This window comes from Mytilus trossulus, chromosome 2 (assembly GCF_036588685.1).
Source record: "Mytilus trossulus isolate FHL-02 chromosome 2, PNRI_Mtr1.1.1.hap1, whole genome shotgun sequence".
NCBI classification, from domain to species: Eukaryota; Metazoa; Mollusca; class Bivalvia; order Mytilida; family Mytilidae; genus Mytilus; species Mytilus trossulus.
The window spans coordinates 93253519-93281280 of record NC_086374.1 but is presented as its reverse complement, the minus strand read 5'-3'; the positions used below and the strand labels follow the sequence as shown (position 1 = coordinate 93281280).

General features: G+C 31.8%; 3 protein-coding genes across 5 annotated transcripts; 2 read left to right on the top strand and 1 right to left on the bottom strand.

The window, feature by feature from the left end:
• The first annotated feature begins 2030 nt into the window (after nucleotides 1-2030).
• On the top strand, nucleotides 2031-7074 carry LOC134708389 (uncharacterized). 3 transcript variants are annotated; one of them, XM_063568879.1, is made up of 3 exons: nucleotides 2031-2114; nucleotides 2820-2956; nucleotides 5147-7074. In XM_063568879.1, exons 2-3 carry the CDS (start codon nucleotides 2907-2909, stop codon nucleotides 7035-7037), a joined length of 1941 nt encoding a protein of 646 aa, XP_063424949.1. In that variant the 5' UTR covers nucleotides 2031-2114; nucleotides 2820-2906; the 3' UTR covers nucleotides 7038-7074. The 3 variants fall into 3 exon arrangements, with proteins under 3 accessions (XP_063424949.1, XP_063424950.1, XP_063424951.1); XM_063568880.1 differs by lacking the exon at nucleotides 2820-2956 and having other exon boundaries at nucleotides 2045-2114; XM_063568881.1 differs by lacking the exon at nucleotides 2820-2956 and having other exon boundaries at nucleotides 2059-2114; nucleotides 5162-7074.
• Nucleotides 7075-11358: 4284 nt separating this feature from the next.
• Nucleotides 11359-14939, top strand: LOC134708388 (uncharacterized). Its single transcript, XM_063568877.1, has 2 exons — nucleotides 11359-11474; nucleotides 12972-14939. The coding sequence occupies exons 1-2, from the start codon at nucleotides 11470-11472 to the stop codon at nucleotides 14833-14835; spliced, it is 1869 nt and encodes a 622-aa protein (XP_063424947.1). The 5' UTR covers nucleotides 11359-11469; the 3' UTR covers nucleotides 14836-14939.
• A 5295-nt stretch (nucleotides 14940-20234) lies between these two features.
• On the bottom strand, nucleotides 20235-27514 carry LOC134708387 (cilia- and flagella-associated protein 410-like). Its single transcript, XM_063568876.1, has 6 exons — nucleotides 27343-27514; nucleotides 25194-25259; nucleotides 24205-24428; nucleotides 22841-23159; nucleotides 22024-22114; nucleotides 20235-21444 (listed from the first exon to the last, which is right to left on the bottom strand). The coding sequence occupies exons 1-6, from the start codon at nucleotides 27438-27440 to the stop codon at nucleotides 21337-21339; spliced, it is 906 nt and encodes a 301-aa protein (XP_063424946.1). The 5' UTR covers nucleotides 27441-27514; the 3' UTR covers nucleotides 20235-21336.
• Nucleotides 27515-27762: the final 248 nt, after the last annotated feature.

The window sequence follows — 27762 nt, the reverse complement described above, 5'->3', positions numbered from 1 at the left end:
CCTTACGTCGTAACTACAATCCCCTTCCCTTTCATGAATTTGACCTACCGAATTAGACTATTTACCGGATTTGTAATCACATTAGCAACACGACGGGTGCCGCATGTGGAGCAGGATCTGCTTACCCTTCCGGAGCACCTGAGATCACCCCTAGTTTTTGGTGGGGTTCGTGTTGTTTATTCTTTAGTTTTCTATGTTGTGTCATGTGTACTATTGTTTTTCTGTTTGTCTTTTTCATTTTTAGCCATGGCGTTGTTAGTTTGTTTTAGATTTACGAGTTTGACTGTCCCTTTGGTATCTTTCGTCCCTCTTCTTTTACTGATGTGCAGACAACTCAGGTCAGTTCTACCTGTCACTCTAGAGGGACTTATACCAAAAACACCTATGTATAACGAAGTTCAGAATAAAATTGATTGTAAAAAGTCTTATGAAAAAAAATATTATGACAAGGGCTCAAAACCACTAAAATCTTTAAATTCCGGAGATTCTGTCAGAATAAGGGGAAGTAATGGACTCTGGAAACCTTCTATTATCTCTAGCCAACACCCTGCTAGTAGGTCTTACATCGTAGAAATACAAGATGGTGGTATTTATAGACGCAATAGACGTCGTATAATAGGAACCAGAGAGGACATACCCCTTACTACTGTTGAAAATGACACAATTGTACCCCCTGTTCGTTACGAACCGCAGTGCAACTTAACTCCCCCTGAATTAGCCGAACCTACTTTGAACATAAATAATTCGCCCCAAATTACGAGCGATACAGAAACTACAGAAACCCACAAAAATCCTTCTGATGGTTTATACATTACAAGATCTGGACGTATATGACTGTTTGTCTCTAATATTTAATTAACTGTGCATTTGTATTCAGATATCGCAGATCAAATTTATTCGTTCTTTGTGTAATCATACGTTTTTTGATTGAGTTAAGTCTGCTAATTGATATTTTATCGTATGTTTTTATATGTTGTGATGTTATGCTATTGTTTCAGGAAAAAGGGAGAAGGTTTGGGCCCATTAAAACGTTTAATCCCGCTGCAAATGTTTGCACCTGTCCTAAGTCAGGAATCTGATGTACAGTAGTTGTCGTTTGTTTGTGTAATATATACGTGTTTCTCGTTTCTCGTTCTGTTTATATAGATTAGACCGTTGGTTTTCCCGTTTGAATGGTTTTACACTAGTAATTTTGGAGCCCTTTATAGCTTGTTGTTCGGTGTGAGCCAAGGCTCCGTGTTGAAGGCCGTACTTTAACCTATAATGGTTTAATTTTTAAATTGTTATTTGGATGGAGAGTTGTCTCATTGGCACTCACACCACATCTTCCTATATCTATGTATAGTAAAGCCTCAAATCATTGAGTCAATGTAATTTCCTGTATATGCTTATATTTTTTCTAATTCATATATGGTGTATGCATGCATTTTGAGTCTTTTTATGCTTGTGTTATGAACTTTATTATGCTAGGACAATTATTGAACACTGACTTAACATTGGAACATTAATTTGAATTTGTCTATTGTATTTGTATAGCTTGTACATTTTATTTTATTTTTATTTGTGTTGAGAAGGGAGATGTAACATTATTCTATAGTACTTTACGTACCTTGATTTACGTTTGTTGAGTTACTTCCCTTTGATATCAGTCTGATATGATTTTGTAAACCCCATATATTATTTTATATAATATTCGTGTGGAATACAAATGAACACCTGCTTTCTTTGTCATTCTTATTATCGTCATATATATACGGCCTCAGAGAATATTACAAGGACCTTCCTACTGTTTTTACTTTCAACTTGTTCTCGTCCGAACATGCAGGACATATTTGCCATTTGACGTTAAGCAATCAACGACATCTGGAAACACAATAGCTATCTACACTAAAGAGCCATGCTTCGATTGATGCTATTCTGAAACATAATATTATTTAGTAAAATAAAGTGTATTGTTCTGAAAAGTTTTAATTCAATGATTACTTATTTTCTACTGCATTATTGCGTTTAGTTACAATTGGAGCCTATGGCAAACGGGAGATAACTTCAGCTGAGTCTGTTACGATCAGAAATTATACGCTGTTCATAATTTGAGGACAAAAAGCTTTTGGAAGGTAATGATTTTTGATAAATTGTATGAATTGCTGTCATTCACTTCGAAAACCTAAATATTAAATTTTATATCTTAACATCGACTGCTTAACTTTTCCTGAAATTAGGGTAAATAAATCAAATGTAGATTTTGTTTGTTAAATAAAACTTCCTGGTAGACCATTTTAATTTGTGTAAATTATTATTTTATATGTATGAATGTTTATTGTATAGGTTTTAGAACAATTTGAGAAAGCTATCAATTCGAGTTACTTATCAAAATATGATAATGAATGATCATCTAAACGACTTTATTAATAGCTTTTTAAAATATATAACATGACTAGATATCAAGCGATATCAAATTCTCAAGAGTTGTTAAACCTGTTTCTCTTATGATAAACATTCTCTTTGTGTAAAAAAAGAAAAGAAAATTCAATGACTGACTGATCTAAGTTTTTTGCATCGGCCAATATGACGTCACATGCATGTTCTGTTCCGGCTTCAAACTCAAATAATTTTCTTTTGGAGGCAACGTGACTTCTAATTGGGCTGACCGTGTTTTATAAATGTTTTATCTATCAGCTCATATACATAATATTGTCATGTGACTGTGAAGTCATCAACGCAAAAACAAAAAAGAAATAATATTCTTAATAGTTGGCAAACATACATATTTTTAAGGTAAACGACTTAGTGTTGGTATTTTTTATATTTATTTTCTTCAGAAATCAGGTATCTCTGTTCCTATGGAAGCAATATACATTGTTTAGCCCATTACACAACATCAAAGACGTATCGAACAGCCAATAGAAATGTTGCATGATCTGATTAACGCATTTTGTCGTATGCTTCGTATGATTTTGTAAGTTTTTTTTTAATCTTCCTTTTTTTTTAACTCATTTTATTTCGTTTTTTTTTATGTCTATTTTATCAGCATCTCATTTCAAACATTGGGGTGATACAAGAAGAAGAAAACGTGTTACAATAACTGGCCACGACCATAAGATACTTATAGAAATAGACTAAAATAGGTGGATGTCAATAATGAAGGTGGATCTTTTGACCCTTCCAGAGAGCTTACGTTCACTCGGGTTAGGTTCATGAAAATTGCTGAACTAGATGTTCTTTGTAGTTTTTTGGACTGTTGTCTGTTTTTATTTACAAAACTTAAGTTGGTCGATGTTTTCTTCGATATTTTTTTGGCCACTTATTAATAGTATGTTATTCTCACTTTACACGGATGACACTTTCCAAACACTTGGCACCTAATATATACTTCTTCAGGCCGGAAATAGTCTCGCGTTAAGATATATCACTGCATTATACTGTGCTTTCTGTCGTACGTGAAAAGTTGCAATTATTTCTCCATCGAAATTTGAGATGCTTTTCGTGTGGGAATAGAAATACCGTTTATAGTGGACATTATTCAAGAAAAATATGTTCAAACCACTTCAAAATCGTAAGCAGTGTAGGATGATACCATCTTCTGATTCGTTATTATAACAAATAACATAGGTTACAGGGGTCTGTTTATAGGAGCAGTATTTGAGCAGGATTTAAGACCATTGTAGGAGACATATCGATATTTCTGTCCTACGTTTGTTTATCAAACATGGTGCAACCAATGAAATATCCAAAGTTCATGTCACCTGTGTAGGTGTGTTATGATTGTCTTAAGATAGTTATTATTTGAGGATACACATTATGCTCTGTAATTTGTATCCATGTCACCTTTTTTAATACATAAGGTTACAACATTTTGTTAAACGATGTAACATTGAAAAAATTACTAAAAAGTAGTACCAAGGGGTACAATCAAAATCACGTGATGGATATACACACACCGGAAGTTACAGTCGAACTCGCCGCTTGAAAGGTAAGTAGTTGCATTTTCTTGTTTATATCAATTAAATTTTGATTAATAAGTTGGCACACCGAATGTCGGATAGTATATAGTTTTAAAATACACAATTGTGTTTGCTAGAAAGCGTGCAGTTATTGCAAACACTTCGACACAGTTATCTGGTGAAATTTTGGAACTGTGTCGAAGTGTTTGCAATAACTGCACGCTTTCCAGCAAGGATAATTGTGTATTTCAAAACTAGATCGTATCCGACATTCGGTGCACTACCTTATTTGTTAAATTTTATTGATATAAACAAACTAATACGACTTCTTACCTTTCAAGCGGTCTGCTCGACTGTTACTTCCGGTGTGTGTATATCCATCACGTGATTTTGATTGTACCCCTTGAGTACTAGTACTCTGAATCTAAATGATCGAATTCTCTTAAATGACTTAACATATCTATAATACATTGTGCAATATGTTTCCTTTGAACATTGTATTGTTTGAAGGAAACATATTGCACAATGTATTATAGATATGTTTCAGAATGTTTGAAAGTGTGACACTTCGAAATCTACTCACTCAAATATGATTAATTAATTTCAAAAACGTATTTTCACTTTGGTGTCGTGTTGATTTAAGGCACAAAGTTTAAATATACAATTCTGCTCTTTGGTTAGATTTTTGTCTCTTTGACACGTTCCCAGTTTTCATTCTTAGTTTTATGATCATCATGATCATTATATGATGCTACCTATTATCATAACAATATTCCAAATATTAACTAATAGCTAAAAAAGTTAAACAAAATTACACAACTCAAAGGCATATTCAAACAGATTTTGACTATATAAAAAAGAAGATGTGGTATGATTGCCAATGAGACAACTATCCACAAAAGACCAAAATGACACAAACATTAACAACTATAGGTCACCGTATTTGACTGTTCTGTTTTGGACCGTTTAGCTTTAGTTTTCAACACTTATGGTCGTTAATGCACTGATAGAAACACATTGCTGTCAGTATCATGCGTATTTTTAAACACCATCATTTAACCTCATCTCTGAAAAACCCATGACAAAATCTACAATAAGTCAGCAACACCCAGGAAATAATGCAAAATTATCTGACTAACATGAACAATTATCGCATATTTCACATCTTATTCTTAGTTTTAGACGTTATTTATTTTCATTTACAGTTCTTATTGTTACAGTAATATGGCGGACGGTTCCATCATTAAATGTGGTCCATGTGACTATAAAAATGAGTCGACAAAAGCCAACAAATGGTGTACGGAATGCGAAGAAGGTTATTGCAACGAATGTGCCAAGGATCACAAACTTCATAAAATACTCCGAGATCATCGCGTGATATCAATAGACGATTATTCCAAAATTGCAGACATTTCTAAAACACATCAGAAATGTAACACTCATGGAGAGAATTTTGAATATTTTAGTCCCTCACAAAATAAGATTTTCTGTTTTAAGTGTTTGTCGACGCAGTTTACTTATCGCAACCAGGAAGACATAATAACCATAAAAGAAGCCTTAAATAGTTCGAATAAAAAAGATTATGCATCAAATCTTGAAAGACAACTGGATGATTTGATCGAAGAAGTTGAGCAACGAGTTAAATGCCACGAAGACATTGCTGCTTATATTGATGATAAGGTTGATCAAATAATTTGGAAGATAAGAGAAATACGAAAGAAAGTTGACGAGAAGCTTGATAAATTAGAAGCTAGAGCAATTGAGAACTTAAATCATAATGCACACGTGAAGTCAATGAAAGAAAAGCATCATATTTTAAAAGAAAGGGCGAAAGAGGCGAGAGAAATAAAGAGAAACATAACACTTACTAAAGAGTTTGCCTCTGATAAAAATCTCTTCATTTTCAGTAATAGAGTGCTTGGACCAGTCAATCAAATAAGAAAGGCAGTGAATCCTATGTTGAGCGTAGAGCAAACAAACGATTTACTATTTATAATTTCACCAGAGCTGATTTCAGTAATGAATTCAAAATCATTTGGGGAAGTCAGACCTGATTACCGACCGCTAAAAGAATATTGTAATCAAGATTTGAAGACGGCATCTGGAGAAACTGGACCGATGATAAAAACAATTGAAAAAATAAAAGATATACATTTTGATTGTGGAAGGAAGAAAAATCTTAAAATAACTTGTTGTCGAATTCTGCCTGATAAAAGATTTGTAGTGGCAGTTCTAGACAATCTCAGGCTTACTGTCCACAAAGAAGACGGTTCTCTTGAAAAGAGTCTTATTTTGCAAGGGGGTTCTGTCTTTGGCATCACAGTTATCGATATTCAAAGAATAGCTGTATCCCATGGCAATCGGACTATCGATGTGATAAATTTAATCGATGAGAAAAAAAGGAGTTTCGACATAGACAGACATTGTGAGGTATACGATCTTGTTTTTAATAATCACAAGATATTTTTCGGTAGTTGTTCAGTGTATACAAATGAAATTCTTATATCAACCATGTCAGGTAAAATAATGGGATGCATTCCGGTACCGAAACATCAATCTCCATCAACATTCAAAATGGCTCAACTTGGAGACAAAATATACTTTACATGCAAAGGCAAAACATGCGAAAAAGTGGTGTGTTGCGATTTAACAGGTGATACTCTGTGGAAGTTTGGCAGTATAAAGGATAGTTCAAAGTCCCCAAGAAGGCACCAATCGGAGATAAATGTCCCGTTCCGTACAGATGACAACGATAGTTTGAAGTTACCGGATGAACAAATATTAGAGTCAGTTTCAACATTTCATAGATATGAAGATGATTATGATTCACATTTCCCTGGTGAGTATCTGTCGCGAAGGTCTTCACGGGTCCGTGCATATGACAAGAATAGCATTACGGAATCTCTTGCGATAGACAGATATGGAAACGTTATAGTTACGGATAAATCTGATGGTGTACAGGCGGTATCATGCGATGGCAAAGTTAGTAAAGTAATACATAAAGAACCGACAACAATGATAGATTATGACATGAACTTGAACATGTTAGTCTTGTTGAACGGTTATAAAGCGACTCTTTATAAAATTATTTACTGACTTTAAATTCAACTTTATAAAACTCTACAATAATACTTCAAAAGACAAATATAATATAAACATTGTTTTTTTTTTATAAAATAAATGTATTGTATTTCAATGAATTTGTTTACAGTTTTGTGCCTGTTCTAGCACTTATTTATATACTAGTGTTTTTATATCGGGAATAAATTAAAAATGATTTTAATTATAAGATTTATTCAAAAACAATATACATAGATCTAGGATATAGCCTGATTTTTTGTCAAAATAAACATATAGTGAAAATATATAGTTAATTGAATATTTAATTTTCAAGAATATATATATTTAGTCCTTTGAAGGTACATGTTCATGTGCACAAGTAAAGGATTCATAAGAACCATCACATATAAATTCATTTAGAAATGTTTTGAGAAGAACACATTTGAGAAGTAACGAGATGTCTTTTGTTGGGAATCGCGAAGATTCCAAAAGGCCAATAATATTTGTTCCATGGCACTTTAATGTGTATGTGTGTTAAAAAGGAACGTCTGATAATGAATTATAAGAAAAATAGAAAATGGATACACGGTTGTTTGTATGAGTGTTAGAAAGGAACATCTGATAATGAATTATAAGAAAAATAGAAAATAAATACACGGTTGTTTAATATCTCAATCACTTAAAAAAGCCAGATTTGATATTAGACCTTCTTTAAATAAACACCCATAACAGTAACCCTAACTTTATGATATATGTTAAAGCAATGTACAATATTATTTTAGTGAAATCAAATAAAATAAAGATACAACATCAACAATCTACTATAAGTTGCGTTTGAAGTCAAACTCGGTTTATATTTCTATGATAAATGCAGTCTATGGTCTTTTCGTCTCAGGAACGTCTGGATGTGAACATTTCGGTTTCCATACAGTATATTTTGAGCCATCAACAATTCCTTATCTAATCTTAATTTCATAATGGTCAATCCGAACATACAAGTAGTATTTCGATTATAAGGCTGTAGTTTTGTAATTTGTATGTCCCTCTTGCCGTTTTAAATTGAGTGCCGTTGATGAATAATCTTGCCGTTTTAAATTGAGTGCCGTTGATGAATAATATGCCATTTCTTTGAATGAGCTTTGACACTGTCTTCGTGATAAAAATGGAATCTACTACATAAATTACAGGTAATGCATCAACATCATGAGTAAATTACTATGTCTCCGCACCTTGAGTTTATACGATTTTAGTTAAGATTTGTCTTCTTCAAAACTGTGTTTGTAAAACCCTCAGATCGATATACCGCCTTTATCTGAGCTGTAGCTAGCTTTAGTGTTAGTGCGAAGAGAAAAACTGCTTATAAAAATAGTTGCACTGACTTTTACTAGTTTAACAAATAGTTGGTATCAAATGTCAAAAATTGAGAAATGGAAATAATTTGAAAACCGTAATTAGCATACACCCTATCACTCAAACGTTTGATAATTTTTGGATAATTTAAAGATTGGTGACACATCATAATGTCCCAATCAAAAATGAAGTCTCTGTATAACAAATGTAAATAAATGTAAAGTGTTATAGCGTTAGTTCAGCTGTGTATAATAAACACGCATTCATCAGATTGATTGTTAGACATACGACCACAAAGCAATATACCTGATTTTTTTCTAGTTATAAAAGGGATGAACCATCAAGTGAGTCTTAGCATTTGTAAGGATTTTCTTATACCAGGCACATATTACCGTAGCCGTATTTGGAATAACGTTTTGGAATTTTAGTTCCTCAATGCTCTTCATCTTTATACTTGTTTGGCTTTACAACTACATGTATTTTGATCCGTGCGTCACTGATGAGTCTTATGTAGACGAAACGCGCGTCTGGCGTATTAAATTATAATCCTGATACCTTTGATAACTATTTGTAAAATAAACGTACAGAATAAACTTGTTTGGATTTTCGCAATCTTAGATGTGTAGATACCAGTTAATCGTTGGATTTTTGATTTAACCTATTATGTTCCGATATTGAGATTGTAACATTTTTGAGCGAGTGTTAATTCATATGGCGGATGATGCTTGCATATCAAGAACGCTTACCCTGTTGACACACTAGTCTATATCCTCTGATCTGTTCAACTTCATGTGATAGTAATTGTTTTAGCCGTTTGTCACCTTGATTTGGTTCCCTCACCAAATAATTCAAAATTCGGAGACTATGTTAATCGCACAATGAACATGATACAACCGATACATGTACAGTTACAGTTAAGTCTGCCTCATAAGATGAACGCATCTATCCCATCGAAATTGAGATCAAGGAAACACCTAATACAGTTAAGGCTGTCTCATAAGGTGAACGCATCTATCACATCGAACTTGAGAATAAGGATACAACTGATACAGTTAAATATATTGAACCGTGAATGCATATATCCCATCAAAATTTAGATAAAAGGTATAACTGATGCAGTTAAGTCTGTCTCATATTTGAACGCATCTATTATATTGAATCCAAATACATTATAAAACTGATGCAGTTAAGTCTGCGTCATATGATAAAGATCCGTCAAAAACAAAACTTTACGACAAATGGTCTGAGTTAAGCTTTCCAATGATACAGTTTCCAATGCTTTGTAGCAACATTCTAGCAACATAGATATTTACATAGAGTATATATTTCACCGTTTATACAATATTCAAGGGCTTGTATAGACAGTTGCTGCCCACAAGTAAACTATCGTACATAGAGTTCCAAGTGATGAAGCTTAAATAAATTGAATTAGTACAAAAGCCTCAGTACTTAAAAAGTTCAAAGTTTTGTAGACAGTTAATTTAATATATGATTATGACCATATCAATGATAATTCATGTCAACACACAAGTGCTGACTACTGGGCTAGTTACCCTCGGGGAATAAAACTCCACCAGCAGTGTCATCGACCTAGTGGTTGTTAATAAATCATTGATACCAGGGTTGACATTTTGTATTTACACCAAATGCACATTTTGTCTACACAGAATAATCATTGACGCTCGAATCAAACAATGTTAAAAGTCAAAATTCAAGGTTTTGTAAACAGTTAATCTAATTTATAATTATGACCATATCAATGATGATTCAAGTCAACACATGTACTGACTTGCTGACTACTGGGCTGGTTAAACCCATAGGAAATAAAAACTCCAACAACAGTGGAATCGACCTAGGGTTGTAAATAAACTCAGTACCTTACAAATATTGTAATTTTGTATTTGAGCCAGACGCGCGTTTCGCCACGATCTACAAAAGAATGATCACTGACGCTCAAATCAAGCAGTGTTTAAAGTACAAAGTTGAGCATGGAGGACCAAAAATGCCTAAAATCTTTGCCAAATACAGATAAGATCTATTACGGAGGGAAAAACGCTTTAGTATTTCAAAAATTTAATCGTAAATCTTACCGACGCCATCACGAATCTAAACAATTGATACTACAATAGGTCATATTAAAATAAGAAATTTCTTAGAAATAAGGACTCTGGTATGATTTGCGACAAATATCAACCAAAGTCCAAACGGTACTTGTTAAAACAAATAAGGTTATATTACAATTTACAACCTTCAACAACGAGAAAAACCTATATTGTATAACTATAAAAGACACAAACACGACAAAATGCAAACAGTTCAAACGAAAAAAATAGCGATCAAAACTATAACAAAACAATAAAAAAAATCAAATTAAAGAGATATCAGCCAAATGAACTCATCATAGATACCAGGACTGAATTTTGTATAAACGCCAGACGCGCGTTTCGACTACAAAAGACTCATCAGTGTCGCTAGAAACCAAAAAAAGTTCAAACAGCAACAGAAGCAACCACCTTATTTGTACACTCCTGATTTGGTACAGGCACATATTGAATGTTGTAGGGTTGAAAAAATACTGAGCATAGTTGTATAACAGCATCATATGATAACGAAATTACTAGAGGCTATACAGAGACTGTGTCGCTCACCTAGGTTTTGGTGCATTTTAGTCAATAGAAACTTTCCAATATGTTTTCAATTCTATTTCCTAGAGACGAATTTTTCATGAAAAGCCACAGAGGAAATAGCTTCGACACCTTGGAATAAAATAATTGTGTGAACTTAAAAGTTCATGTCCATTAATGACGATTCGATGCTATTCTGAAACAATATAAACTTTAAATGAAATGAAGTGCATAATTCAATAGATATATTTTACAACTGCTTTTGGTAATGCTTGATTGCGTTAGTTTCTATTGAAGCTTTGGCCAACGGGAGACAACTTCGCTGAATTTATTAAGATCAAAAAGTATACGTAGTTCATACTTGATCATTATCAGAGGACGAAAAGCTTTTGGGAGGTAATAATTTTGTATAAATTGTATGGATTGCTGTCATTCACTTTGGAAACTGAATACTTAATTATGTATCCAATATTGGCTGCTTAACCTTTCTAAAAATGAGGTAAATAAATAAAATGTAGAATTTGCTTGTTAAAAACTTCCTGGTAGACCATTTTGTGTGAATTATTATAGTATAGGTTTCAAGAATGGTTATTGTATCCAATGCGCACGAGGTGAAAACAAAAGAGGGACGAAAGATACCAGACGGACATACAAACTCATAAATCGAAAGTAAACTGACAACGCCATGGCTAAAAAATTAAAAGACAAACAGACTAACAATAGTACACATGACACAACATAAAAAACTAAAGAATAAGCAACATTATTTTAAAGGTAAATTTTTGTTTGTATAAAGAGTTGTTAAATTTAATATTATAATGAATGAGCTCCCAACACGACATTTTTATTGCTATATATAATAAGAACACGACAATGCATTTGAATAGGGGGACTACGGTTAAAACCCCCCTTAATCCTGGGTTTGAAACCCTCCCTTTTCAAAATGGCTGGATCTGCCCATGCAGTGACTCGTTGATCAAGTCTTTTGTAAAGGCCAATATAAACTCACATATGTCACATGCATTTTCTGTTCCGATTTTAAACTCAAACAGCAAAATTAAATACTTCTTAAGATATGACAAAAAACAGGAACATTTTAAGCTAAAATAGAAAGAGTTCAAGCTAAAAGAAAGACTTTCATTTTGTGCATAAGTGTTTCTTGTTTTTTATAAAGATTATACCGTTGGTTTTCACGATTGAATAGTTTTATACATATCACTTTTTAAGGCCTTTTATAGCTCGGTGTGAGACACGTCTCCTTGTTGAAAACCGTACTTTGACCCATAAATTATTGGTTTGATTTTAATTGTAACTTGGTTGAGAGATTGGCACTAATACTGCATCTTCTTATATCAGATTAGTATGAGTATTTTGTATATTTTTTAAGATACCAGACATTTTCGTTCTTATGGAGGCAATTTTAAGATAGTCTTAACTTGAGAATTTACTTTACTAGTATGCTGTTTAAAGTGTTCCCAAGTCATCTTTTTTACATAATTGGTTGAAACACTTTGTTTTACTGAATAATAAAGAAGTATGCTTTCTTGTCACCCTGGAAAGTCGGTTATTCTGCATCTGCTACGTGTTGATTCATTCTTTTGCGTATATAATCAGTCGTTCAATTTTATGAAGTATTAAATAAGTTTTAACTACTCTGAATTTAGATACCGTATAGCGGGTTATTTTCGCGGGTGTAAAATTTCGCGATTTTCATTGAATAAGGTATACGAAATATTTTGGCGGTTATTATTTTGGCGGATTCAACATTTTTAACATTACCTTTGCATGTACACTTTTAAATTGGTGGAATTTATTTTGGCGATTTTGTTCAATCCGCGAAATAAGCGAAAATTTACACCCCGCGAAAATATCCCGCTATACGGTATCTAAATATATTCATAAATGCATGATGCAAGATTACAACCATGAACAATAATCGCATATTTCGCATCTTATAATATTCTTAGTTTTAGATGAAATTTATTTTCATTTACAGTTCTAATTGTAACAGTGATATGGCGGACGATTCTAAAGTTAAATGTGGTCCATGTGAATATAAGAGAAAGTCGGAAAGAGCAAGTAAATTGTGTACGGAATGCGAAGAAGGTTATTGCAACGAATGTGTCAAAGATCACAAACTTCATAAGGTACTCCGAGATCATCGCTTGATATCAATAAACGATTATTTCAAAATTGCAGACATCTCTAAAAAATTTCAGAGATGTAACACTCATGGAGAGAATTTTGAATATTTTAGTCCCTCACAAGATAAGGTTTTCTGTTTTAAATGTTTGTCGACGAGCTTTGTCGGTCCGAAAGACATCATAACTGTAAAAGAAGCGTTACATAGTTCAAATACAATAGATGATGTGTCAAATTTGGAAACAAAATTGGATGATTTGCTTAAAGAAATCGAGTATAGAATTAAATGCCATGAAGAAAGTGCCGAATATATTGATGATAAGGTTGATCAAATAATTTGCAAGATAAAAGAAATACGAAATAAAATTAACAAGAAGCTTGATAAATTAGAAGCTAGAGCAATTGATGATTTGAAACATAATGCACATGTGAAGTCAATGACAGAAAAGCATCATATTTTGAAAGAAAGGAAAAAAGAAGCAAGAGAAATAAAGAGAAACATAGCACTTACCAAAGAGCATGCCTCGGATAAAAGTATTTTTATTTTAAGTCGTAGAGTGCTAGAACCAATCGATGAAATAAAAAAGGCAGTGAATCCTATGATACGCGTAGAGCAACCAAACGATTTACTATTTGTTACATCACCAGAGGTTATTTCATTAATGAATTCGAAACTATTTGGGGAAGTTTTACCTGATTACAGACCAGAAGTAGAATATGGTTCTGAATGCTTGAAGACAGAAAATGGAGAGACTGGACCGATGATAAAAACGGTCGAAAAAATAAAAGATATTCATTTTGAGTATCTAAATATAACTTGTTGTCGAATTCTGCCTGATAAAAGATTTGTAGTGGCAGTTCGAGACAATCCCAGGCTTACTGTCCACAAAGAAGACGGTTCTCTTGAAAAAAGTCTTATTTTGCAAAGGGGTTCTGTCTTTGGCATCACAGTTATAGATATTCAGAGAATAGCTGTATCACATGGCAATCGGACTATCGATGTGATAAATTTAATCGATGAGAAAAAGAAAAGCAGTTTCGATATAAACAGAAATTGTGAGATATACGATCTAGTTTTCAATAATCATAAATTATTTCTCGGTAGTATTACGTTGTACACGAATGAAATTCTTATTTCAACCATGTCAGGAAACATAATTGGATGTATTCCGGTACAAAAACATCAAACTCTATCAAATTTACAACTGGCTCAATTTGGAAACAAAATATGCTTTAAATGTGGAGGCGGAAAAGTTGTGTGTTGCGATTTAACAGGTGATACTCTGTGGAAGTTCGGCAGTAGAAATAATAGTTCAAAACCCGCAGAAAAACACATGTGGGATATGAATTTCCAGTTCCGTACAAATGACAGTTACAGATTAACGACACTTGATGAACAGCTACCAGGGACGGTTTCCACATTTCATGCCTATGATAACTACAATAGTTCACTTTTTCCTCGTCAGCATCTGTCGGAAATAGGTTACCGGTTCTCTGCAATGGACAATGATCGTGTGCAGGCATCTCTTGTGGTAGACAAATATGGAAACGTTGTAGTTCTAAATAAATCTGATGGTGTTCAGGCGATATCGTGCGATGGCAAAATTGGTAAAGTAATACGTGACGAACCTACAACAATGATAGATTATGACATGAACTCGAACACATTAGTCATGTTAAACGGTTATACAGCGACACTTTATAAAATTATTTACTGACAATAAATTCAACCTTTATTTAATCCAAAGTAATACTTCATCAACCCAAGAATTGTATTTTTTTTTATTTATACAAGTATTGTATATAAATGAATTTGTTGATAGTTTACGTTTTGAATTAGGTGCCTTCTCTTGTACATACTTTTATATTCTTATATCGGAAAATTGTAAAAATGAACTGTTATAATATGATTTATGCACTAACATACATTTTGGATTTCGGATACAGGTTGATGTGTGTCAATTTAATCATTATCATAGTGATCCAATCTTCATTTTTTAGGAATATATATAGTTAGTCCTTTGAAGATACACGTTCATATGCACAATTAAATGATGGTATAAGAACGCTCAGATATAGTTGCATCTATGAATATCTTGAGAAACACTAATTTGATAAGTAACGAAATCACTGCTGTTGGGATGGCGAAAATTTCAAAGGCCAAACATATTTGTTTTATTACATTTTTATTTGTATTTTTTTAAGAAAGGGACGTCTTATCATAATACTCTTATGATCTCTAAACATGGCTCAATGCAGTTGCTATTGGTGTCTTTTCCATTCTAGTGATTTTTATTATTTATTTCTTCAACTGGCTCTTCTAAATCAGAAACTAGGTGGACATCTGCGAGAAAATATCTGTTAAATCATTATATTATTTGTATTTGCACTCTGACATGGCAGTGGCATTACAAATATGATACTTTAAAAACTAAAATTATTTATCCAAAAATGATAATAATCATTATAACATGTTATATGTTGTGATATTTTATATTGTTTTATAAATATCTATTACAGACATGATAATAACCTTCACTTTATGTGAATTTTAATTTTATCTTCGATCATATATATGTGTATGTGTGATAACTAAGAATGTATTGTTGGAATTATGTCCCGCCAGCTCCCCTTGGTTTGAAATTAAGAACTTTGATTTGTATAATGAATTAGAAATATAAAATAGATAATCTAATGTTTCAAATCTCAATCATTTAAAAAAAAATCAGATTAAATATTGGACCTTTTCTTAAAAAAATTACCCAAAACAATGTACAATATTTTTTTAGGGTTATTTAATATAAGAAATATACAACACTAAATATCACCTCATTATAAGGTTGATTTTTGACGAAGTAGAAAACAGCTTATAGTATGATTAATGCAATATGTTGTCTTGTCATCTGTACGTCCTGTTGTCAACATTTCGGTTTCTATATTGTATTTCTAGGGCCATCAACAATACCTTGTTTAATCTTCATTTGATAATGGCTAATCCTAAGATACAAGTAATTTGTTGATTATTAGGTATTATCTTTGTAAGACTGTGTCCTTCCTGCCGTTTAAATTCAATCGCCGATGATGAATTGTAATCCGTGTCTTTGCATAAGCTTTGACACTTTCTTCTTAGTTCATGTGATTTCCTTCTCAGCTTTAGCAGTTTATCAACTTGATCTGGTTGTCTCACTAAATAATTCAAAATTTGGGGATAATGTATAAAACATCAATTACATTTCCCCAATCGATCGAGGATACAACTGATGCAGTTATGTCTGTTCCATAGGTTGACTTCCATCTAGAAATGGACAATAAGGGTCGGTCGAAAACAAAACTTATCGATAAAAGGGATTATTCCAGCTTCCCAGTTGTGAAGTTTCTATATTCATGTAGCAACATCTAAGCATCACCTGTAAACGGACTATATATCTTCAAGTTTATACAATATCACAGTGTTTGTATTTTCCTTTCCCCCACTAAAGTAAATTTTACCGATGACATCACGCCTTGGTTGACCATTATGGAATATTCGTTTCACAGATGATAGCGGATATGTTCCTAATGCCCAGTCTCTTTTTCCGGATTGTGACCTTCCAAATTAAAGTTAACACTTGGTATGTTCTAAAAAGAACTTTACGACAAGTGCTATATTTGGACCAGGATCTAATATTCCTTCTTGAGCACTTGAGATCACATCTTTAGGCGGGATTAGTTTTTCTCATTTTACGTTGTGTTTCGTGTAATTTAGTTTGTCTGTCTTTTTCGTTTTTAACTCTAACATTGTCTATTTTTATTTTTGACTTATGGGTTAGAATTTTCCTTTGTTTTTTTTGACATCTCTTTTAAATCTTAATTCCCTTAATAGTTATCATAGATAGCAGGATTTTAATTTAATATGCCAGACGCGCATTTTGTCTACATAAGACTCATCAGTCACGCTCAGATCAAAACAGTTAAAAAGCCAAACAAGTATAAATTTGAAGAGCATTGAGGACCGAAAATTCCAAAAAGTTGTGCCAAACACGGCGAAGATAATCTACTTCTTGGATAATTTGTTATACTGGAGAATTCAAATGGCATATGAGTTTTTAATATATTTTTGTCTTCTCAGTGACTATCAATTGACAAAATTTGAGGAAACAAAAACGCAAATCTCCCAATAGTGCATGGCCAAATATATGTTCTATTTTGCCAGCATGTGGCATCTGAAATTGACCTCCAGTCCGAAATTGACTCTTCGCAATTATCAAAACCCTGTATTAAAGATAAGTTGTTTTCGGATCACTGATGTCATCTTGTAACCTCAGTTTAATTGTCAACTATGATAATAAAGAGAGCTATATTTGCAAATGGAAACCTCACTAACTAATGTACAAACTTTGAGGTGTTAGCAACTACATGTCAGTCATAGGATAGCCTTTAACACTGAAATAAAAAGCAAAAACCAATACTGTATAGTAAGGTATAGAAATACCATAGATAAAAAAAATGTGAAACAATTCAGAGAAAACCAATGACGTGGTATGAGCTAATAAACAGGAAGGCAAAATGTTTTGGGAAATAGCAACTTCTTTTCCAAATGCCCCCTGGTTTGGTTTTGTCTGTTGATTTTGTGAAGTCATTATTAAATTTGTATACATTAGCTTCAAGGGAGACTTACAATTCCCAAGGTGTGGTTTTAATCAAAATCAATGTTATTTTTAAACAACCCAGCAGTCAAACTTCAATAGAAAAAATAATTTTTAAAGACAATTCAATATTTGTTTTTAAAGATCTAACAGGTCATATCAAAATATCTAATTATTCTAAACAAGGCGCCTAGTATGATCTACACTGATTAAATATAGACCAGAGTCCATAAGAAACTGGTTTAAGCAAATATGTTTATATTACAACAAATACTATATAGCAAGCTATAAAAAGCACCATCACGAGAACAATTCAAACGACTTAATGTATAACAAAACAATGGGAAATCCAAATATGAGATAGCAACCAGTAACAACCATTGAATTGCAGACACCCAAATTGAGACAGACAAATATTCTGGCAGAGTTTTTTGGCACTCAACTATTCCAACTAAACATGAACGGTTGTATAACAACATATTATGAGAAAAATCTAATTATAGGCTCTACGGAGCCAGTATCACCCACCTAGGTAGGTATCTGTGCATCTTCGTCTATGGACACCCTCCAACATTTTAGACAAGAATATTATTCACGACTAAAATCTTTTTTAATCTGTATTGCTAAGATTTTGTTTCCAGTTTCTCTTCGTCGACTTTGGTTATGCCCAAAAAACACACAAAAAGTATATATTTTCATTTTAGGGCAATAACTCTGGTGTCTGTTTTATCATTTTTGTCTTTGAAAAGATTCTATCTTTCTATTACAGTTTTCAAGACAATAGGCTAACACAGATTAAATGTCAGAGATCATGTCTAACTAATCATGTTTCCTACTTAAAATTTGTATCTATCTACAGTTTTAAGGTAAATATACTATGCCAAAAAATCATCATTAAAAAGGTAATTACTCTGATGAGGAACCAGCTGATGATTTCAGTTTTAAACTGGTTTTTATCATTCAAACTTATTTTACTTGAACACAAGTTCATGCACCCCTTTTTTTAAAATGCCATTTGGTTTGATTACGTTAGAAGATTATGTATGCCATGTAAAGCTAACTTACAACTGAGACTTTAAACTACAACAGACTATGGATTTCATGTGATGCAAATGCTCACAGATGTGCTAAAAATTATTTGGAAATGACAGGTCTCTTAATTAATTCTGATAAAGAAAAACAGAAAAAAATTGTCTGCAAAATAAGGGAAAAATGCTGAAAACAAGATGTCCGCATTCAACAATTTGAATAAAAATACCACACATTATATCCAACATTTTAGTCATGGATGTCTGGAGATGGCTTATAGGAAGGAATAAAAGGAAATAACAAAAATATATCGGCAAGACAAATTTTATTGCAATTTTGTATCAATAATATATATGATAACAATACTATATCATTCTAGATTTATAATGGATGCTGAAGAAAAAATTCAATGATATAGCATAGGTCTGCTTATATGGGGGTAAATATTTTCATCATTTGTAGTTTCGGGTTTCTGTCTCATAAACATATAACTCATCTTGTTTTATTTATATCTAATAAATATTGAAGATTTTTTTAATGAATATTTGAAATTACATTTTTCAGTTTTAAGGATCACTGTTAATTTCTTCTATATATTTTTTGAAAACAGTTTTTTTTTTTTTTTTTTTTTAGCAATAAGATAAAGATGTAAAGATAATTTGTGAAAATTTGATATTTAAAATCTATGCTAATTATTGCACTAAAAATATCTTTCCAAATAGCAAAAAATGTATGATGGTAAATTAAATTAATTTAAAATTCAAAAAGATTTTATGTGTTGTGATGCTGAAATTATAAATTGTTAACATTTCAATTTTATATTTTTTTTTCAATCATTATAGATAAAACTAAAGACTTGCTGATCCATTTCTGATCCCATAAAAGATATCTTAAGGGGGCTCGCGGGTCTAAATGATTTTTTTTTATTTAATATAAGATTTCGCTATATTATTCTATAAATGAAGTTCATCTTATCCTGAATGGAAAAATGAAATAAAAAAATGGGGTCACCGTTCATTTACGCTCACAATCTGCCTTCGAAAGAAGCATACATTTTTGTTAATGTCCTTTTTTTCTGTTGAACTAATAGGAGAAATAGCGGTATTATCGAAATAAAAAAAGAACTAAATTACAGAAATCGTTTAAATTTTACAATTAGATAGTTTATATACAGCTTATTCAAAAACAACAATAAAAAATATAGGTCACCGATGAGTTAAAAAAGATATTTCTATTTTAATGCCAAAAAATGGCATTTTTTCAACAAAGGGAGATAATTTAGAGCTTTTGCAATGATATCGACATTTTAAAAGTCACCTGGGGTCAACACGAATTAATTTTTTGGAATGATTTTTGTACCATATGATAAAGTTACAACTACTTAAGGTAATGTATCGAATTTGTAATGTAAAATAAAAGTTTATTTTTTTTCGGAAAATCTTATACCCGCGAGCCTCCTTAAATAAAACAAACTTATACTAAACTGGTATATATTGTGAAAAAAAAATATTTTGTGAATGTAAATTTCTGTGATTTCATGAAAACTTGAGCCTTTTAATCATTGTTTTCTATATAGGTTCTGAGGCATTATTTGAACATCAGAACCTTTGAAATCTGGTGACATGTGTGAGGGTCTGGATGAGGGCCATTGTTTCTCTTTTCTTTATATTTTTATTCAATTTTCTCTATTCTTTATATTTCCTTTGCCTTTTCTCCACTATTCTTTTTAATTTAGCACACGATTATTCTCTATTCTTTATTTTTCTCTATTCTTTATTTCTTGCCCTTAAATATGGCCTTTTGTTTATTACCCTGTACTCTCTATTCTGTGTCTAATTTTTGTGTATAAAAATGCCTTCTTAGTTAATACATTTGACAATTTCAGAAAGAGTACAAAAAAGAATGAAAAAAAATATGAAAATATATATGATTCTAGTAACATGGAATAAATACATAAATGCAAGTTGCATGCAACAATTACACAATCTATTTCTTGTAGTATCTTATACACAAACAATACAAAATAAATCATTTACAAGTTTACTAATTTTCTTTTAGATTCAGATTAATGAAATATCAGTTTAAAAATATGAGTTGTTGAAAAAATAATTCTTTTAAATAAGCAGAATTCTAGAAAAAATGTAAAATCATTGATCAATTTATTTTTGTTAACTTAAAGTCCAGTGGAAAATGTAAGGGGTAGTTACCATGATATAGCCGTTTCACTTTTAATAAAACAAACTTGAATACTGTGGATTCATTATAATTCGTTGGATACCAATTTTCGTGAATTTTGTGGGTACAGGTGAACCACGAAATTAAATGTTTAACGAATAACATATTAACTATAGGTTTGTATGCAGACTGCCAAAACCACAAAATTAAATATCAACACACATGTAATTTTTCCTCTATCCACAAAAATTGGTACCCACGAAAATAAATGACTCCACAGTAACACAGATTTTTCCTTAAAGCTTCCGTAACAATCAATATAACATTGAAAAATCATAAGAAAATTGGTTAATATGTGAATGATTTATATTGTAAAAATTAATCATTGTTTTAAGAATCCGATGAGAGCATTTTTTGCACTGTGTTCTGAACAATCTCAAGATGGTCTTTATCCAGATCTCTTAAAAGAAGCAAAACAGCTTGTAACACATGGGCATTCTAAAAAAAAAAGAAATATATTATGAATTGTTTCATCTAAAAATATTTAAATGCATTGTGTTGTCCTTATGGGTTTGTAGTTATAGAAAATAACACAATTTCATAGAACTTGAGCACAATTCTACTCTTTGTGTAAAATGCCCTTCTTAACAGTTTTCTGAAAAAAGCAGAGCTAACTTTGAAAGAAGCAAGTTAAATATTGGACTACAGTAATGAAAAGGCGAATGCACAAACTTCAAAGTCAAGAATAATATATACATGCATGACATAATGGTATGAAAATGTTTCAAAAACTTTGTTTTGTCATAATTTAAACAATAAGTGAACAACCTCTATAGAGATATATTATAAAAATTAAAATATAAAATGCAATCTTAGTTAGTTTCCACAGCATGAAAAGTAGACTATTGGGATGAAAATGTTGTCTGAAGATCAAATAATATAATGGAGGACTGACCCAGTGAAATTTTTTATTTTCTAATTTAATTTGATGTATATGTACTTATAACATGTATAAAACTAATCATTCTGATTATAACACTACATTTTAGTTAAAAATATAAAGTGAACAGTTCATACCCGTGATTTTTCTTTAGTACTCCGCACTGGTCTAGGAGATGTTATTTTCTCTAATGGCAGTGGTTTCAATCCCAACTCTTCTCTGATTTTACTGAAAGTATAACAAATAAATACATAAGCTGATTGATTATACATGTACATGTAAAATTAAAGTTTAAACATCAAGTGGTAAATATTACATATATCATCTAAGAAACAAGTAAACTTTACTTTATGCACAGGTCATAGTTTAATAGTATAAAGTTTAATTATGTGGTGGCTAAAGAAGATTTCAACTTATTGATCACTGCAGTAATCTATGTAGAATACAGGCAGGTAAAAGGAATTGATAACAAAGTTAGTTGTCTCTCTGTCTGTTCTATCCATAAATTTTAACACATGTTACTCAAGTTGTGTTAAGTGGAATGATTTTGAAATTTGGTGTAGAACTTTATAATGATGAGTTGCATGGATTTAAAAGTTTGCTTTGCCTGATATTCTCTGTTCAAAATTTTTTTGGGAATTTTTAACAGTTTACACACCATGCACACTGTGCATGAAATTTTTCTAGAAAAATTTGACTTTGACTTTGAATAACACCAAGTACTACTACATGTACACATTAAAAGTGGTAGTGGGTAATCTTGTCAACCAGGGGAAGATCCATAATTTTAGGTTAAAGGGGAGGGGGGGCTTAGTTTTGCCATGCTCTGCAAATTTAAGGGGGATGCACAACATCCACGTCTCAACCTGAATCTGCCCCTGCTAACTGACTTTCTTTAGCAAGAGATATCATTCTATTTCCCCTCTCCCTCTGATCTACCTCCACTGTACTTACTTTGTTTCCTCCCAAGACAATGTTACTGGATCTAACATGGAATCAGCAAGTCCTTTTTCTCTCGGCTTCTGTTCTTTCTTTTTATTAATATCTTTTTTAGTAGCACCATTTGAAATAGGAGTTTCATTTTTAGAAGACTGAGTGTCAATTTCACTTTCTGTTGCGTCTATTTTATTTTCCTCTTCATTTTTGTTAATTTCTTGCTGTGTTTCATCAGTTATCTCATTTTGGACCTCTTCATCTTCATCATCTTGATCTCCATCAAGTGACAAATCTACACCGTCCTCCTGGGCTTGAGCAAGCTCATCTTCTGACACAGCTAAAATATTGGAAATTAGTGAAACATGTATTTCAATAATGTGTAAAAAAGTAAATATCTTAAACCTAATAATCTAAGAAATTAAATTGAAAAAAAGTGTCTAATAATTATATGTACTTCTACATGTCATAAGGATATTAACAAGAAAAATTGGTTAAATAACTTACAGTATTGATAATATTAATTATAAGGCTTCAGAAACTGCAAATTTTGGAAATTTTCTCAGTGCAGATGTGATGAGATTTCATATGTACAATGATCATTTGTATTCATAGTTTTGCTGTCACTGTGGCATCATAAACATGTAAAAATTCACATATTTGACTAAAAACAACAATACTGAAATATTCTTCCCAGGGCTTTTTAGCATTATGATAATGTAATGATATATTGATCGAAATGAAAAGCTATCTGAAATGATCATCTTTTAAATTAAGTTATGGATGTGATAGTACAATGTACATGTACATGTATATTGTACATATTGTATATTGATTGAATGTGATACTACATGTATATTGAAAGAATGTGATTCTACATGAATATTGATTTATACTACATGCATATTGATTGAATGTGATTCTACATGAATATTGATTTATACTACATGCATATTGATTGAATGTGATTCTACATGAATATTGATTTATTATACTACATGCATATTGATTGAATGTGATTCTACATGAATATTGATTTATTATACTACATGAATATTGATTGAATGTGATTCTACATGAATATTGATTTATTATACTACATGTATATTGATTGAATGTGATACTACATGTATATTGATTGAATGTAATTCTACATAAATATTGATTTATACTACATGTATATTGATTGAATGTGATACTATATGTATCTGATATGATTTTATAAAGATTGTGCCTAGATTGCCTATCTAGGTACATGAACCTATTTAAAAATTCACTGTTAACCAAGATTCTTAATACACAGTTTGTGGGGGATCACTCTATGACACTACACTCTAAAGCTCTAGATCTACAACATGTACAATCAAATAATAAAATTGGGTTACCTATGTTGTCTAACTTCTGAAGATTTGGTAGAGTTTTCAATACAGTTTGTCTGTAGTTTTCAGTCTGATCACATGGGTTATCTGCCAACCATAAATTCTTCAAGTTTGGCAATGTCTTTAAGTGACAAATTTCTGATAAATCTTCAATTTTATTTTTTCTAATGAATATTTCCCTAAGATTTTCACATTCTGAAAAGTCCTCCAATGTTGATATGTTATTCACACTGCAAAGAATTATATGAAGCTAATTCATCAATACAACATGTATACAAACAATTTCATTTTAATGGAAGGTCTGTGGATTGAATTGTCTTAGAAACCAATAAAATAAAATAAAATTGCATTTGAAAAAAATAATGTATTATATACATTTGATTTTAATAACTGAATATAGTACATGTACTTATAAAATCAGAATTGGATTGAAAATAGCCGTTTGTCCCAAATTGTGCATTTCAGCTATATATAATACTCAAATTATTATATTCAAAGCTTTTTTTTTTAAATCATAAGAAATGATAAGAGAAAGAGAGGCAAAACATTCTAAAGGAACATTCAAACTTATAAGTTCTTGTTTCTTATTTTTTATATACATTGTAGGTTAGACCATTGGTTTTCCTGTTTGAATGGTTTTACACTAGTCATTTTTGGGCCCTTTATAGCTTGCTATTTTCAGTGTAAACCAAGGCTCTGTGTTAAAGGCTGTACTTTGACCTGTAATGATTTATTACTTTTACAAATCACAACTCTCGGAACTATAGGACATCAAATTAAGTGTCATAATTAAGATCATGTTAAGTCATTGTTAGTGAAGGTAAACATGCAATGAAACTTTAAGAGTCTATCCTAAAATTGGTCTTAGGATGTGTCCTATACATTGTACATGTGTGTAGGATAAATCTTAGGATAGATGTACCTTCTAGAACAACACCCCTGTTTTCGTGTTAATACTGTAACAAGTCTTTTTATTGATTACAAATATGTCCTACCTTAAGCTACATACTTCTAAATTGGGAAGTTTCTTCACCACACTCACATCTCTAATGCCTGAACCCCTGTAAAAAATAAAACGATGTAAATGTTATAGATACACCAAATGCACACAATTCTTTAATGTTATGATCATGATGATGAATGACTGTCCCAGGTTAGGGGGAGGGTTGGGATCCCGCTAACATGTTTAACCCCGCAACATTACTTATGTATGTGCCTGTCCCAAGTCAGGAGCCTGTTATACAGTGGTTGTCATTTGTTTATGTGTTACATATTTGTTTTTCGTTCTTTTTTTTTTACATAAATAAGGCCGTTTGTTTTCTCGTTTGAATTGTTTTACATTGTCTTATCTGGGCCTTTTATGGCTGACTATGCGGTATGGGCTTTGTTCATTGTTGAAGGCCTTACAGTGACCTATATTTGTTAATGTCTGTGTCATTTTGGTCTTTTGTGGACAGTTGTCTTATTGGCAATCATACCACATCTTCTTGTTTATATAACTTTAAAAAACAACAAATTTAATGTTATATGAACCGTTACCAATGCTACAAATGTACATGTAAATAAATTTTGTCGTTTTATAAAAGTCAGGAGTCTGTAATTCAGTGGAATTGTGCACTCCATCCTTGGCAGATTAAGCCAACATTTGTAATAACAATGTTGGGCCATCTATCAATTGATTTATGTCACGCCCATTCCAATAACATTATTCTTGACCAATGGTAGCACTTGACCTCTCAGACTCTTAAGTGTAGAGGTGAAAACTCGGTAGCGATTAGACAATTTTTTCTAGAGTCTACAAACTTGATAAAACAGGAACTGAAAATATCACCTTGACATTCCAACATTTGCATGATTTGTGGAAGAAACATACACATGAACTTCTATCATGTCTATTAGTTGATAAAGAACCTTTAAATTGTCACTTAAAATCGTTGTTTCTTTTGGGGGTACAGACTTGTTGCACACTACACCTTATTGCTATTTGTCTGCCATTACTGGATTTCACACAGGTTACTGTAAAATTTTGTCGTCATAAAACAAAATATCTGAAGCCACAATAGGAAAGTTATTGTTGTATATGTGTCAAAATTTCAAGCGGCCAGGTCAGCCAGGATTAGCGATAAGGTGTATAAGCACCATGGCTTGGTAATTGATTACCTACATTTCTAAAGACTACATTTACAGGTGATCATGTGATAGGCGCTTTCTGATTGGATGCAGAATAGTCCAAATAATTATGACAGTCGAAGTAAGGTGTCAAAGAAAAAAAATAGAATAGCCTTTCAAGACGTCATAATTATATGGACTAGATGCAGAGTGGAAGTGGATCGTTACCCCTGGCTAGCGAAGGTGACATGTACATGTATGTAAAATCCTGTTCATTTACAAAATCTTTTTTTCTTTCTTTCCATAGAGTTTGAAGAAGAGAAATGGTAGCTTTATAAAAAGTATTTGTTGTGTGTTTCTTGCAGTTGGAAACTTTTTGATGTGTTATTCTACTTTTATTTAAAATTGATTCATGTCATGTTTAAGGTTCATCATAACCTTTTGGCTAAAATGGCCGTATTTACACCCCAAATTTTACTCTGAGTACAGACTAACCTATACACCTGTAACAGTTTTGAGGGATGGCAGGAACTAGATATATAAATTTTAAATGCATTTTATGTTTCAGAAAATTATAAACTTTTCTAGATTTTGCTATCCATTTTTTTTTCGTTACTGCAGAATGTGCAAAAAATAACTAAGTAGTGAAAACGATTGAGAAACTCCCCTCATATAATCAATGTTGTGAGTAGTATTGATTTAAATGGACAATAGATGGACAATATACACCTGTAAACAAAAGGTGATTTAACAGGTTTAAACTGTGTAACTGAGTGGACCGTATCAAATGAAAGTCGGTGTTTGTTTATTTTTCTATCTTCTGCAGACTGGAAAAAAATGCACATCAAAATGCAGGTAAGTTTTTAATTTTCTGAAACGTAGACTTCATATAATTTTTATATATCTAGTTCCTGCCATGCCTTAGAACTTTCCTGGATGTACCAGTTTGTCTGTACTCATAGTAATTTTTGAGGTGTAAACACGGCCATATTTTTCAATTCCTTATGATGAACCTTAAAAATAATTAAAAAATACCAAAAGTTGAGCTTTTTCACGCTTTCGAAATCAGTTGCTCTAGTTCTTGCGAGGACAAGTGCTTCACTTAATCTGTCTTTGGTATATTCACATTCCATTTCTTTTCTAAAACATTGAACAAAGGATTCAACTGTTCAAAGAAAATTTGTTTATCCTCACAACTGAAACGGAAGTTTGATTAATAAACTACAAAGTCGTCTAGAGTCTTCGAAAAGACACGTACAAATTCCGGATATAATTTTTCTTATTTGTTTTTTTTTTTGTTTATTTACGCATTAATACTTATACCATATCATTTACCTAAAAATAAAATCAACTAGATAACACACAAGGCAAATAATATAACTTTATACAATTGTGAATCATGAACACACAATACTGTCCATTTCGGTCTTCAGACTTTCTTTTTTAAGAAATCAC